At 43.8% G+C, this 15,175-nt stretch overlaps 1 protein-coding gene across 1 annotated transcript in view; it reads left to right on the top strand.

Annotated features, from left to right (window-relative positions):
* The first annotated feature begins 789 nt into the window (after nt 1-789).
* LOC140464958 (collagen alpha-6(VI) chain-like) overlaps nt 790-15,175 on the top strand; it is a 182,206-nt gene continuing 167,820 nt past the window's right edge. Inside the window, exons 1-2 of the mRNA XM_072560629.1 lie at nt 790-1,006; nt 2,073-2,170. Coding sequence (XP_072416730.1) covers nt 2,095-2,170 — 76 coding nt within the window. The 5' untranslated portion in view covers nt 790-1,006; nt 2,073-2,094. The remainder of the gene's footprint in view (nt 1,007-2,072; nt 2,171-15,175) is intronic.

Genomic DNA, 15,175 nt, shown 5'->3' with positions numbered 1-15,175 from the left:
GTGCGGTTGGACACACGGCTAAAACATCTGGCCGTGTACAATAACATCACTGTTGTGTGAGCTCACTGGCCAGGTTTGTATTTTTTTAACAGTACATTAGCTGGCTTCATTAAATATGCAGTTCTTTGGCACTGTGGTTATGAGAAATGCTGTATAAATACATTTTTTTTTACTATTTTCTTAAACGGCATCAAGTTGCTCCTTGAGAGCTGGCCATTTGGCTGCGATATCAGAACAAATTGAGTTTACTCAGGCGACCAAGCAACTAAGATGAAGATGAGCTACATGACATCTCACCGTTTTTAGGTTTGCAGGAGCTGCCAGTTGCACCTTTCCAAATGGACCTGTTGGTGCGTGCAAAGTTCTCGGTGCTTCCTTCTCCAAAACTCCGGGGGACCTTTTCCAGCGACCTGCACCACTAGCAGGAACTGTCCATTTGCTGGAAGCCGCGGTGGTGTGTAATTCCAAGCCCTTTGATCCTTTCTCTGGAAGAGACTGGCGCGCAGAGTTGGCGCGCCGTCCGGGGTTGGGCTGGGGGCTGGGGGCTGGTTCGGCTTCCACTGCAAACCCCTGGGTTCGCTCGATTTCCGCGAATGGGGTAGACTTCAGGGCTGCCAATTTCTGCTCGGAAAGCCGAGCTGAAGGAGACATGCTGGCGGAAATGGGAGGTGGGGGCGGTGGGGGTGCGAACACTTTAATATAAGGAAGTTCCAAACGGGCTTTCTGAATTGGCTGATGGACCGCTCTCGGTGTGGTATGTGAATTGATGGTATCTGATGCTTTACTGAAATGTATTGCATTTTAATGTGGAGCAAGGTTTTTAATCAATTCGTCGATTTTAATCGTTTTTTTTTCATTGTTGGAGAATTTGATTTTTAGCTTAATTGTGACTTAATTCTAAAAAAGTGCATCTGCATTCAGTACAGTAGGAGGATTCAATTTGGGTTGTGATCTTTGGGAGATTCGCTGAAGCAATATACGAAATATTGCTGGCGATTTAATTACGGTAGGTAGAGTCCTGTAAGAATTGATTTTTTTTTCATGTCGAAGGCGTTAAGAACAAACAGGTTAAAAACAAATTCGTAAGCATTTTATATATTCGAAGTTATTTCGAAAGGAGAGAATATTTAAATTGCGAAACGAAATCTGAATATTCAGATTCCGTGTGGAATAAAGTATTTTCCCTCACCATATCAGAGGGCGCGTGATTTTTTTTTTGTTTGTTTTTCAATTAATTCGTTTTCTGGCGTTTCTTTCGGATCTTCGTAATTGGCGTGTGGAAACAGAACAAAATGAGATTATCAGACATCAATCAGCTTGTATATTCGTTCAGAAAATGTACAAGACGTTAAACAAAGTGCCAGATGCATACATTTCCTCTCGAAATGATTTCGGATAGTTGGCAGATTTTTCAGGGTTTTTGACTCATTTAAGAATAACAGGTGTTTAGGAAAGGTTCAAAGATGAAAATGTACTTTTATTGCTGGGTATATATTGAACAGACCCCGACTCTCTGCTGACTTCACTCCCGGACATAAGCCAATCATTAGATCCACTGACCTGGACCCTTACTATCTCTCACGGAACTAGGCACCCAATACCCTTGCTCGCCTGGCACCCTACTTACCTGACAGATGTAACTTTCCTCACTAGCCTTGAAATTGATCTTTAAATCACAGAAACGATCACACGCTGAGCCCTTCCACTCCGATTGTCATGGTTCCGTCTACACTGCTTCCAGGAGTGGATGCTGGTGGCCCGGAAATTCCAGGGGAGAATTAAGATCAGTGACCATCTGTGTGTTCCATCAGGATCGAAAATAAGGTTTGCGATCCCGACGGGGTAAAGCTGGACCATTGCACTTCCCGAGATATCTTGATCAGTGCTGGAAACTCATGGCACGAATTTGTTTCGTTTGCAAATTGTCACGAGACGAACTTTCCAAAAGAGAACCGTAAAACTCCCGCAAATTGCGAATTTGCAAGAGTCTGGAGGTATGCTTTGAATGTGTGGTAACAACGTAAAGATTTCAGAAGCATATTGCCGGTGTGTTTTCTGTTTGTGTTTGTTAGGTTACTTGGAACTCGAGTCGAGATGAAGCTCTTTGAAGTGGGAGTGATATTCTTTCTTCTCTCAAGTAATCTGCATTTGGTCATCTCTCAGCCAAATGGTATTTAACTAATTTCATTTTGATCAGATATTATTGTTTACCAATCGTCTGAAGTGGTGGACAGACACACTTGGGGTTTCAAAAATAAACATAATTGTAACTATATGTGTAATTTACAACGTAGGAAAGATGAAAGTCTTGATTAGGGGTTTACTTGAGTTGGAGAACTATCAAATTGGAAGATCAGCATATAAAATTGAGAAAAACTGAGATTGTAAAACTAGATTGTTATGAGACAGACCCTACTGCCAGAACATGGCAAGCAGGATTCCAATGAAATTGGCCTGGAGTCTGCAATGACAACGAAGATAAAGTAAATGGAATATTAAAATAGTATGAAACCATAACAGAATATAACAACGGAAACCAAACCACAGCATCACCCAAAAAAATGGGCATGCCCAATTAAAGTTGAAAATTTAGCAATTGCTGTTAAAAACGTTCTCCACTCTCCAGGGTGTGACGTGTCAGTACCTTGCCAACAAGCTCAGTTTTGAAGTCAGTGTAGATGTATGAACGTAGCCAACTTGCCAGTGAATTCTTTCAAGAGCAGGTGACTGTTTACCAACATGAGAGGTGATTATCAGTGTCAAACAATTTAGTTTTACAAGTGTGGAATCTCATTCTTCTCAAATCAGTTAACACTGAAGATTTTGAAAAAAGTTAAATAAAGACTTCTGGAAGGAGACTACAGGGCTCCATTTGGCAAGGAACCCAGGAGAAATTGCAATGGAGTGTTTGAATGGTGTTTTAACTCTGCCACCTCATTTACCATTTTTCTTCTGGGTTTCCTTTCCAGTGAACAGAAAATAAGGGTGACATTGGGTCTCGTGACATGCCGTCAACTCTTGTCCTTAGCGGGACAGTCCAAGTTTGCAATTTGTGACAGGCTGCCACAGAGCTGGAAGTGTCAAAATGGAATCCAGGCTGGTAAAGACTGGACTCTGTTTAACTATCTCCCCCCTGGGTCCACTTGCTGCTAGGAACTGAAAGAAGTAGGAAAGGGGCAGACTGTTTTCTAAAAGTGTGAAAGTGAAATCTGCTGCTGAGATGAAGGAGTTGTGGTTGGAGGTGACCAAGGAGATCAGCAGCAAGAATGTGGAATCAACCGATAGTACTTGAATGACGTGAGCAAGTTAGAAAAGGTGATTACAGTGACATATTTACTGATTTCTACTGAATAAAAGCCCTAACGCTTTCATACAATTTTCTCGAACCCACTTTGTCACATCACTCTGCCACATCCGACTACAGCTGCTGAATTTAAATGTGCCCTTGTGATACCAGGGCATACAAGGCTAGGGTCTTAATTAGAGTGGTGCTAGAAAAGCACAGTAGGTCAGGCAGCATCTGAGGAGCAGGAAAATCGATGTTTTGGGCAAAAGCCCTTCATCAGGAGAGTACACAATGAAGGTTTGTTTCTCTGTCATCCTTGCAGGCAGTGAGTTCCAGACTCCCACCAGCTTCTGGGTGAGAAAGGTTTTCCTACATGCCCTCTGAATTTCCTGATGAAGGGCTTTTGCCCGAAATGTTGTTTTCCTGCACCTCGGATGCTGCCTGACCTGCTGTGCTTTTCCAGCACCACTCTAATCTTGACTCTAATCTCCAGCACCTGCAATACCCACTTCTGCCTTACAATGCTTGGGGCCAAGTGCTGGAAAATTGGATTGGAATGATGAGGTGCTTGTTTTTGACTGGCACAAACTCAGTGGGCTGAAGGGCTTTTTATTTTTCTGTGTTGTTGACCTCTATAACTGTATGACTTCAGGACGCTATGACATAGTCAGAATAACGTGTAAAAGTTATTTGGGTTGGGGTGGGATGCATAACTCATTGGGGATGTTCTTACCATGGAGGCAATTATATAATAAACAGCATTGTTCATTAACAGCAGAGTACATAATGAGGGTTTCTTCCTCTATCATTCTTGCAGGCAGCGTGTTCCAGATTCCCACCACCCTCTGGGTGAAAAAGGTTTTCCTACATGCCTGCTGAATTTCTTGCCCTTCACCTTAAATTACATCCCTGCTTTAACATGGATTCCAAAACTGCACACAGAACTCTAGCTGTGGCCTGACCATTGTTTTATACAGTTTAAGTATAACCTCCCCACTCTTAAACTCTGTGCCTTGACTAATAAAGGCAATATTCCATTGCCGCTAACCACTTTATCTACCCATCCCAATACCTTAAGGGACCGGTGGACACACACTCCACATTCCTTCTGATTCTCAGTGCTTCCCAGGATTCTGCCTTTCATATTCTCTTGCCTTGTTTGTTCGGCAAATGAATCATCTCACACTTACCTGGATCGAATTCCATAGGAGAAAGTGAGGACTGCAGATTCTGGAGATCAGGGCTTAAAAATGTGATGCTGGAAAAGCGCAGCAGGTCAGGCAGCATCCAAGGTGAAGGAGAATCGACGTTTCGGGCATTAGCCCTTCTTCAGGGCGAATTCCATATGCCACTGATCAGCCCCTCTACATTTTCCTGTGATCTGAGGCTATCCTTTTCACTGTTTATGAATCCACCAATTTTTGTATCATCTGTGAACTTACTGATCAACCAGCAAAAGCCCTCACACTGATGCCTGCGGAGTGCTATTCAATACAGGTTTCCAGTCACAATAACATCCCTTGACCATCACTCTCTGCTTCCTGCCACTCAGCCAATTCTGGATCCAATTTGCCAAATTGCCTTAGATTGCCTGAGCTCTTGTCTTTGTTATCAGTCATCCATGGCAGGACTTTATCAAAAATCTTGACACCATTTTCCTGTATCATCCATTCCTGGCTGCTGGATAGTAATTGGTCTTTTCGTTTGTTTGATAATGTATGTGACAATGTGATTGGACAGGAATGAAATGATTTAAAAGGTATTGAATGCAGTGGGAAGGAAGGAAGTTCAAGGAGCGTTTTGTTGATTGTCAGTGAAGGAACAAGGGGCTCGGGACAGGGATTTCAATGCCCATCACAGAGAGTAGTTTGGCAGCACTACTATTGACTGAATTGGCCGAGTGCCAAAGGACATAACTACTGGACTGGGGCTCTGGCATGTAGTGCAGAAGTAGCCCTCATGCATCTAACTGTCATAGAAGCACCTATCATGGATTATAGGCAAGAGTGACACCTTACAGTCTTCTTGGAGACAAGGTCCCAACTCCACACTGCAATATCATTCATCAGATTTAGCACTATCACTGTTCTAAATGGGATAATTTTGGAGAAGACCCGACAGGTCAAAACTGGGCAATCAGCATCTGCATTGTATCCTACCATAGAACATAGGACATTATAGCGGAGTACAGGTCCTTCAGCCGTTGATGTTGCGCCAATTTGTGAAACCAATCCAAAACATCTAGACTATACTATTCTTTTTTCATCCATATGTCTATCCAAAGACCATTCAAATGCCTTTAAAATTGGCAAGTCTACTATTATTGCAGGAAGTGCGTTCCACACCCCTATTAATATCTGAGTAAAGAAACCATATTCAGTAATCTCATGGCCCAACTTATCCCTCATTCTGCCATCACCATTAAGCTGGGGATCAGTCTTACTTCAATGAGGAATGCAGAAGCGCATGCCCTGGGTAACAGTAGTCATTCATAAGAGTGAGGTGCCAACCCAATGAAGCTATAAAACAACACTGTATTCATGATGAACAATGGAAACAGCGCTCAATAAGGAGCTCAGCAGTCCCACAACCAATAGAACAAACCAAAGAACTGCAGTCCTATCACATTGAGTTCTAAATGGTGTTGAATGGTTAAACAACTATGTGGAAGAAATGGCTTCACAATTATTCCATACCCTGATGATGGGAGAGTCCAGCACCAGGGCAAAAGACCAGGCTGAAATATTTGTAACTACCTTCAGCTACAAATGTGAAGCGAACAATGCATCTCAGCCTCCTTCTGAGATTTCCAGCATCAGAGAGTTTGAGTCTCTCAATCTGATATCAAGATACAACTGAAAGCATTGGACTCTACAATGGCTTTGGGCTGTAATAACATCTTGACATATTGAGCCAAATGATCCCCTTAGCCAAGACGTTATAGTACAGCTACCCCTATGCTATCTGTTCAATGAAGTGGAACTTTGCCTCGGCAAGACTGTCCACAAAAAAGCTGGATAAATCCAATCAGGCCAATTACTGTCTCTTTAGGGTACTATCCATTATCAACAAAGTGATGGAGGATATTGTCAACAGTACTATCAAATGGCATTTAACACCTCAAACTTCCATCTGGCACTCATTTTAGATCTGCCAGTCAGCATCAGCTTGCATGAACATTGTCAAAAGAACTTGAGTTGAGGTGAAAAGCACATTGACATTAAAGACCACTGACAAAATTGAAGTCTATAAGAACTGGGGGGAAATGAGCCTCCAGGGCAATATCCTAGGCCCTGAGCATCTTCAACTGCTTCATCAATGGAGATAGTTGCTGATGATTGCACAATATTCAACACAAGCATCTCAAGTCTGAGGTTAAGTTTATGTTTACTAGGCAGCATTAATCTCCACATTCCTAAATGTTTCAAAGAATTTTGATACTTAGAGTAGACACCTCAAAGCAGTGTAGAAGCACCACCAAAGGTGAATTTGAAAGATCTTCCAAATCTGTTGAAAAGGAAGGCAGTCCAAGAGTTCTTTCCCAAGTGGGCTTGTCCAGCATTGAGTTGACAAACAACTCAACCATCTTTACTGACTGGGAGATATAATTCAAAGTAACTGTTCTACTTCAAGCTCAGTTGTGGTAAGAGACTCTGTAAAGCATCTCCAAAAGTGTCAAAAATCCTTGGGACCAACTGAAATGCAGAAGGTTCATTTGGGAGGGACTACTCATGTTGAAAGAATTTGCAAGAATAGTTTTGTAGAAACAATTTGTAGGAATAGTGCTGAGAAGGAGGTATCAGAGAAAGAACACAAACCTTCCAACAATTCGTTTTGCCAAACACTTCAAGCCCCACTTCCCTGCTTGTGACAGAGGCTGCACAATGTGAGTTGGACTTACCAAATATCTGAGAATCTATTGCATTTAATTGAAAGCAAGCCCTCAATCCTGAGTGTCGACCTAAGAAGGAAACACTCAGTACCAAGCTAGTACCAAGTTCGTGTCAATAGGCGTTCAGGCTGGTTAAGTGGCAAGTAACATTTTGCTGAAGCAATGACCATTTACAATAAGAAAATATAAACATTTACCCTTTACAGTTGACAGCATTACTATTGCTTAATACTTCACCATCAACACTTTGGAGGTTACCATTGATCAGAAACTTAACTGGAGCAGCTACATCTGGACAACAAGGACGTCAAAGTTAGGCTCCTTCTCATTGACTACAGCTCTGCCTTCAATACCATTGTCCCCTCTACACTGATCTCAAAATCTTGAAACCTTGGTCTCAGCTCCATCCTCTACAATTGGTTCCTCAGCTTTTTGACCTACAGTCCGCAATCAGTGAAGATAGACAACTTGCACCTCCTCCACAATAGCACTCAACACAGGAGCCCCCCCCCAAGGATGCATCCTCAGGCCCCTACTGTACACCCATGACTGTGTTGCCAAATTCTGAATGAACACCATCTGCAAGTTTGCTGATGACATCACTGTAGGATGGTTATCTAACAATGACGAGTCAGAATACAGAAAGGAGATGGAGGGCTTGATGACGTAGTGCAATGAGAACAACCTCTCTCACAATGTCAGTAAAACTAAAGAAATGATCATTGACTTCAGAAAGAAAGGAAGGGAACATGCCCCCATCTACATCAATGGAGCTAAGGCTGAGAGGCTGGAGAGCATCAAGTTCCTCGGAGTGACGATAACCGACAACCTGTCCTGGACTTGCCACATAGATGCGATGGTCAAAAAAGGCACAACAATGCCTCTTCTTCCTCAGGCAGCTCAAGAAGTTTGGCATGTCCATAAGAAACCTCACCAACTTCTACAGACGCACCATAGAAAGCGTACTGTCGGGTGCATAATGGCCTGGTACGGCAACTGCTCTGCCCTGGACTGTAAGATCTGTATGTCCTTGCTTACTATGATCTGCCTGTACTGCTCGTAAACAAAGCTTTTCACTGCACTTAGGTTCATGTGACAATAAAACATCAAATCACATGATGTTGTGGCTGCAAGAGCAGGTTAGATGCTAGGAGATCCATGCTAAGTAACTCATCTCTTCACTCTGCAATGTACATAGTGGGCAAAGAACAAGTCAGGATCATGATGGAATACTTCCCAATTGCCTGAGGGAATCCAGCTCTGACAATGTTCAAGAAGCTGAACACCATTTAGGATAAAGCACCCTGCTTGATCAACACCTATTCACCAGCCTGACTATACAGGTGCTCCACCACCGGTGTACAGTGGCAATTAAAAAGGCAAATATATGTGAACTCTATTGCAAATGGATTGTAATGTAAAAATTGAAAATATTGCCAGGCTAGTTTTATAGAGCTGCTGTGAGGCCACTCTTTGCAGCTTTATTCTCCCCACCTGAGGAAGCATTTTGGAGTTTGGAATTTGCAGATTGTTGTTCCTGCAGTATGGATTGCCATGGTACGTGGAAACCCTGTGGAATCCCTGACATGACAACAGCTGAGATAATTGCCTGATGAACTGAAGATACTGAGGGCAATTCCCTATATTGGAACCCTCAAAGTAAATCAGAAAATGCAGAAGGTTCTGCTGCAGTTAACTCAGAAGTAGTCAGATGATTTAATACCTAGTCTAACTTCTAAGTGACTATTTGACTGACCCTCCAACTACATCTTCCCGAGATCCCTTATGCCCCAAAGATCCAAACCACCACTTCGCAAGATCTGGCACCATCTTTTTTTCTACTGCACGCAGCAATCCCTCTGCCCTTGAGACCCAAAGACCTGTGTTACCAAATGTGACTACCTGTCGCCTTCCCTGCACCACCGTCATGTGACCCAGGAAATTCCTCTGCTCAAACTAACATGCTTTACTCCCACACTCAATATCTGCTGCCCATTCTATCCTCGCATAAGCATTCCATCATTTGGAATGCTACCTGGTACACTACCTCCTACCCCGTGGCACGCTAATCACATGGCATTCTGGCAATTGACCCTTCTGGCACCCTAACCTGACACTTACCATATGAACTTAACCCTTCACAGGAGCTGTCAAAATGACCACCTGTAATGCTGGGCCTTTAAATCATATTACAGGAAGGGTGCCATAGAACTAGAGAGGGTGCAGAGGAGATATACCAGGACTTTGCCTGAGTTGTAGACCTTTAGCTATGAAGAGAGATTGGGCAGTCTGGGGTTGTTTACCTTGGGGCAGAGAAAACCGAAGGGGCCCGTGATTAAGTTGTATAAAACCATGAGGGGCATAGGTATGGTAGGCAGGAAATAACTTGGCTCTTTTGTAGAGGCATCAGTGACAAGAGGCATAAGATTTCAATTAAGGGGCAGGAGATTTAGAGGAGATTTGATTGAAAAATTTATTTTATCCAGAGGGTGGTGGGAATCTGGAGGTCATTGCTGGTAAGGGTGGTAGAGGAAGAAACCCTCAACAATTAATAAATATTTAGATGGGCACTTGCAGATCTGAGTGAGGCCATGGGCCAAGTGCTGGAAAATTAGATTAGAGTAGTTACACAGTTGTCTTTGACTATCGCAGACTTGATGGGCCAAAGGACCTTTCTCTATGCTGTAGACGTCTATGACTGTAGGACTAATATGGCAACTACTGTCATGAAAAAAGGGGATGTGGTCTGCCTGCCCAACTGCCCTACACCACAAGGGATCTTTCACACTTGGAATATTAGAATCCCTACAGTGTGGAAAGAGGCCATTCAGCCCATCGGGTCTGCGCTGACCCTCCAAAGAGCATCCCCTACCATATTCTATAACCTCAAATTTAACATGGCTAATCCACAATACCATGTGGACTGTCCAGGCCCTCCCTAAAGCAGCCATGCTGTTCCTGTCTTGATCCTGGAGCAGGGTCTGTCCCTGATGGGTGTCAGAGAGAGAGCGAGGGAAAGAGAGGGGAAAAAACATCAAGAGAGCTGGGACCAGCTGGATCACCCAGACTCACCTCTTGTGGTAAAATCTCCAGAAGACTGCCTGAAACCCCGGAGGCAGTGCCCAGAGCAGCGACTCCTGGTGGCAATCTGCCTGAAATGCGGACTCTTGGGCGGGCTGTCATTGCTGTTCCTGGAGTGGACCTCCCTGAGGCATGGAACACCTTTCAAAACCCCTGGAGTTGAGTAAGGAAGATGAACACTATTGATGTAATTTCTTTTTATTCTTTTTGTAACTCAAAATGATGCCTGATTGTGGCAGCAAAATACTTTTCCTTGTATCTTTATAGATATATGTGACAACGAATAGCTCATAAACTAGCTCACACATCCCTGAGCACTGCAGACAATTTCAGTACAGCCAATCCACCAACCTACATATTTTTGGACTGTGAGAGGAAGTGCACATAGATATGGAGAGAATGTGCAAGCTCCACACAGTCACCCAAGGGAGGAATTGAACCCAACTCCTTAGTGCTATGAGGCAGCAGTGCCGACCACTGAGACATCAAGTCACCCCACACTGGTTTTGAAACGAGCCTTGATCGGAATCTGCTGTCAGAAATGCAGAGCTGTTAGCATGATAAAGTTAAAAATCAGACAACAACATTTTATAGTCCAACAGATTTATTTGGAAGTACAAGCTTTCGGAGTGCTGCTCCCTCGTCAGGTAGCTAGTGGGGCAGGATCATACTAATTTATAGCATGCAACTGATACGATATATTGAACAAACCTAGATTGCTGTTAAGTCTTTAATCACTTAGAATGGGTTGCAGGTTCCGATTCATTATTATGTAAATCCCAGAACTTCTTTCAAGTCACATGCTCAAGATAACTTCAGGTTTTGTAAGAAAAGGTGACATCTCAACTCAGACAATGCATTAAAGGTGTGAGGTTAGAGTCTGTCTGTAGTCCAACCTTGAGTCAGACTGGTTCTGTTTCCAAAGTAGGAATTTGTAAAATGTCGCATGGACTGACAACCTGCAAATTGTGTGTGTTTTTTTGAACAAAATAGAATATATCTGCAAATACAAATTCACCCCATAGGAGCAGCGTGGCAATCCTCAGGAAATCTGGCCCACACATTTCTCATTGGGAGTCTGGTAAAGTTTTGCTCCAGTTGTTCATGAGATGAAGGGTCATATTATAAAGAGAGATTGACTAGTCCTTGTTCCCTAGAGTTTCAAAGAAGGAGAGGTGATTCAATCGAAATCGGTCCATAGGTGTTTGACAGGGTAATTTTATTTACAAAAAAAGAAGAAATGCAGATGCTAGAAATCAGAAACAAAAACAGAAATTGCTGGAAAAGCTCAGCAGGTCTGACAGCATCTGTGGAGAGAAATCAGAATTAACGTTGCCTTTAAGGGTCCCTTAAGGGTCACTGGACCCAAAATGTTAACTTTGCTTCCTCTACACAGATGCTGTCAGAGCTGCTGGATTTTTAAGGCAATTTCAGATTTTCTTTCCAATTTTATTTTTACTCTGGCTAGGAAGCCTAGAATATGGAACAATAGTCAGAGAATTAGAAAGTATTCAGGGTAGAGTTGAGGATAACTGTCTTTACTCAGTGGGTGTAAATCAAAGGAATTTGTGATCCAGGAGGTTTGTGGATGCTAAATCAGAGTAGGTTTTAGATACTATGGTATTAAAGAATACGAGATTGGGTAGGGAAGTGAGTTAAGGCAGAGAACAGATAGGCTCCTGTTGAATGATGAAGTGTGCTTGAATGAGCAAACAGCCTGCTCTATTCCCTTTTTGCTATTTTCTAATACACTTGGGGGAAATGACTGGAGGTACATGGGCGTGTCTCCAACCAGTGCTGAAAAGATCCCAAGGATTTCTCCTTGGATTTGACTGGACTCAACACCCAGTGTTTAATTTAGAATCCTCCTCACGTCCTTTGTTATACAGTCAACAAGAACACTGGCCGCAATATGGCTGAAATGGAAATGGTCCCACTTGTGCAGATCTCAGTTTCCCCAATGCTGGTGTTGGTGCAGCAATCACCAGAACCCACTTCTCTCACACCAATCTTGAGCCACACATTCACCTTTCTAATCTGATCTGTTCTGTGACTTGGGTAATGCTGCAGAGATAATGACCGTTGAGGTTCTTAATTTGGTGCCTTTTATTGACTACACAGAACCTCCTTCTTTGGTCTGTCTATGCCATTGGTGCCTACTGCTGCTATTGAGCATGTTTGTGAACAGGGTGCCAGTTGAGTGGGCTGCTTTGTCCTGGATGGTGTCAAACTTCCTGAGTGTTGTTGGAGCTGCACTCATCCAGGCAAGTGGGGAGCATTCCATCACATTCCGGACTTCTGCTATATAGCTGGTGGACAGGCACGGAGGAAGTGTAGGGCGAGTTACTTGCTGCAGAATTCTAGCTCTGACATGCCCTTGTAGCCACAGTATTTGTATGGCTGGTGCAGTTCAGTTTCAAGCCAATGGTATATTGATCATAAGGGAGTCAGTCCTGGTAATAACGTTTGAATATGAAGAAGTGACAGATTCTGTCAAGTTGGAATTAATCATGGCCTGGCACTTATAGATAAAGAGTCCTACAGCACAGAGATAGGCCTTTGGCCCAAACTGGACCATGCCGACCAACATGTCTATCCCCATTTCCCTGCGCTTGGCCCATACCCTTCTAACCTTTTCTATCTATGTATTTGTCCAAATGCATTTTAAATGTGGTTAATGTACTCGCCTCAATCATTTCCACTGGTAGCTTATTCCATAAGCGTACCACCCTCTGTGTAAAAACGTTGCCCCTCAGGTTCCCTTTTATTCTTTCCCCTCTAACCTTAAACTGATGTCCTCTAGTCCTCAATTTCCCACCCCCTGGAAAAAGACTGAGTGCATTTATTTGGTGCAAATGTTACTTAATTCTTGTGGGCCATTTTCCTATTGTGAATTTAACTTTTCATTAAATTAAAATGTAATTCAGATTTAATTTTCTCATTTACTAAATGATCAGCTTTACTCAGTCTCTTATCCAGATCGTTGGCATAAACCTTCCAAGCGCCACATTTCCGAACCTATCAAGGAGGGGAGCTGGGATGACAAACTGTATCAGTCAAAGGAAGGGTTGTTAACTAAAGGGGGTATGGAGCCATGACGTGAGTTGGCAGGGCTTGCCAGCAGTTGGGGTTTTGAGGCTGCCCACCATCCAGCCCAGTTAGGGTGTCTCACTCTAACCAGAGGTCCTGCTGAGTGGCCTGAGGGTTCTCAGTGAGGTGAGCTGTCCCCAGTGATGGGAATGATGTCCCTAATCAAGCAGACACATGGGGAGGTGACTGAGGAAGTCAGCAGCAGGAGTGTGATTCCTCTAGCCTGGAGAAGGTGCACTGAAAGGAGAGTAGATCAAGTGGGTGATATAATAAGCCTCTCGCTATGAGCATGCCCTCTGTGCGACACTCCTTGAGTAAACACCCCTTGCAGAACCACATGTTCCACTCTCCAGGTATTCCTCTCATCCCAATCTAAACAGTCTTGGAATGATAGAGATGTACAACACGGAAACAGACCCATTGATCCAACTTGACCAGATATCCTATGTTAATCTCGTCCCCTTTGCCAGCATTTGGCCCATATCCCTCTAAACTATTCCTATTCATATATCTATCCAGATGCCTTTTAAGTGTTGTAATTGTGGTAAAAACAATGACTACAGATGCTGGAAACCAGAGTCCGGACCAGACTGGTGCTGGAAAAGCACAGCAGCTCAGCTCAGGAAAGGATGGAGGGCTTTTGCCTGAAAAGTCGGTTTTGCTGCTCCTCAGATGCTGCCTGAGCTGCTGTGCTTTTCCAGCACCACTCTGGTCTGGAATGTTGTAATTGTACCAGCCTCCACCACCTCAACTCACACTCATCTTCATCCTATTGCTGTCACCCTCCACCCATGCCAATCTTCCCTCCTGTGCACACAAACCACTTTCTCTCCTTGCAGTAGCAGGGGCCAAGAGGCAGCACCCAAGTGGTTGGCACTCCATTGACAGTTACCCTGCAGACCATATCCCAATGTGAAGGAAGCCTTGTTTCAGGAGGCTACAGATGTCACAGGGACTCCAAGCATCCTGAGACACCAGTGCCTGCACATGTTGAGAGAGCTGATCCTCTGCAAATAGCTCCAGTGTTTGTGGGGCTGGGGTGGGGGAGGATGGAGTCACAGTTCTTTCCAGCTGAATCTCAACCATCTGCAATAAGAAGGGCAGGGCAGGTGAGGGGAAGACAGCTGAAGCTGATACAGGTAATGCCAATGCATCAGGGGTGAATCTTCAGAACAGTCGTGATCTTATTGAATGACAGAGCATGCTTGAAGGGCGAATGGCCAGCCTCTGGTCCAAATTCATATGTTTGGTTGTTGTACCTGACAAGAGGTGGAAGTTGAATAAGCTAGTCTGATGGTGCAGTGAAACTGAGAAGGAAGGATGGGTAGCTAAAAGTGAATGCAGTGCCAGCTAATCAGTTGGCAATCACATGTCGGGAGTGGTAGTACTGTCCGCGAGAAAGGCTTTGCATAACAGCTCCTTACCTGGGCATGACTGGAGCTCTGCAGTTTCACTGACAAAAGCCTTTCCAAATCCAGTGAATAAATACCTCCCATCATGTACTCACCTCTTTGTCACTTGTGAGTTGCTGACAGGTTGTGAAGTAGAGACGTGCTACAGTTCTTGAAAAATGTCGTGCTGGAAAAATACAGCAGGCCAGGCAGCATCCGAAGAGCAGGAGAATTGACGTTTCCAGCATAAGCCCTTCCTGAAGAAGGGCTTTTGCCTGAAATGTCGATTCTCCTGCTCCTCAGATGCTGCCTGGCCTGCTGTGTTTTTCCAGCACGACATGTTTCAACTCTGGTACTCCAGCATCTGCAGTCCTCACTTTCTCCCATATTACAGTTCTTACTTGTTTTCTTAATTATATCAATCACTTACTTGAC

This window comes from Chiloscyllium punctatum, chromosome 41 (genome assembly GCF_047496795.1).
Source record: "Chiloscyllium punctatum isolate Juve2018m chromosome 41, sChiPun1.3, whole genome shotgun sequence".
In the NCBI taxonomy this organism is placed as follows: domain Eukaryota; kingdom Metazoa; phylum Chordata; class Chondrichthyes; order Orectolobiformes; family Hemiscylliidae; genus Chiloscyllium; species Chiloscyllium punctatum.
The sequence above is the reverse complement of the archived record's forward strand: the minus strand, read 5'-3'. Positions and strand labels throughout refer to the sequence as shown.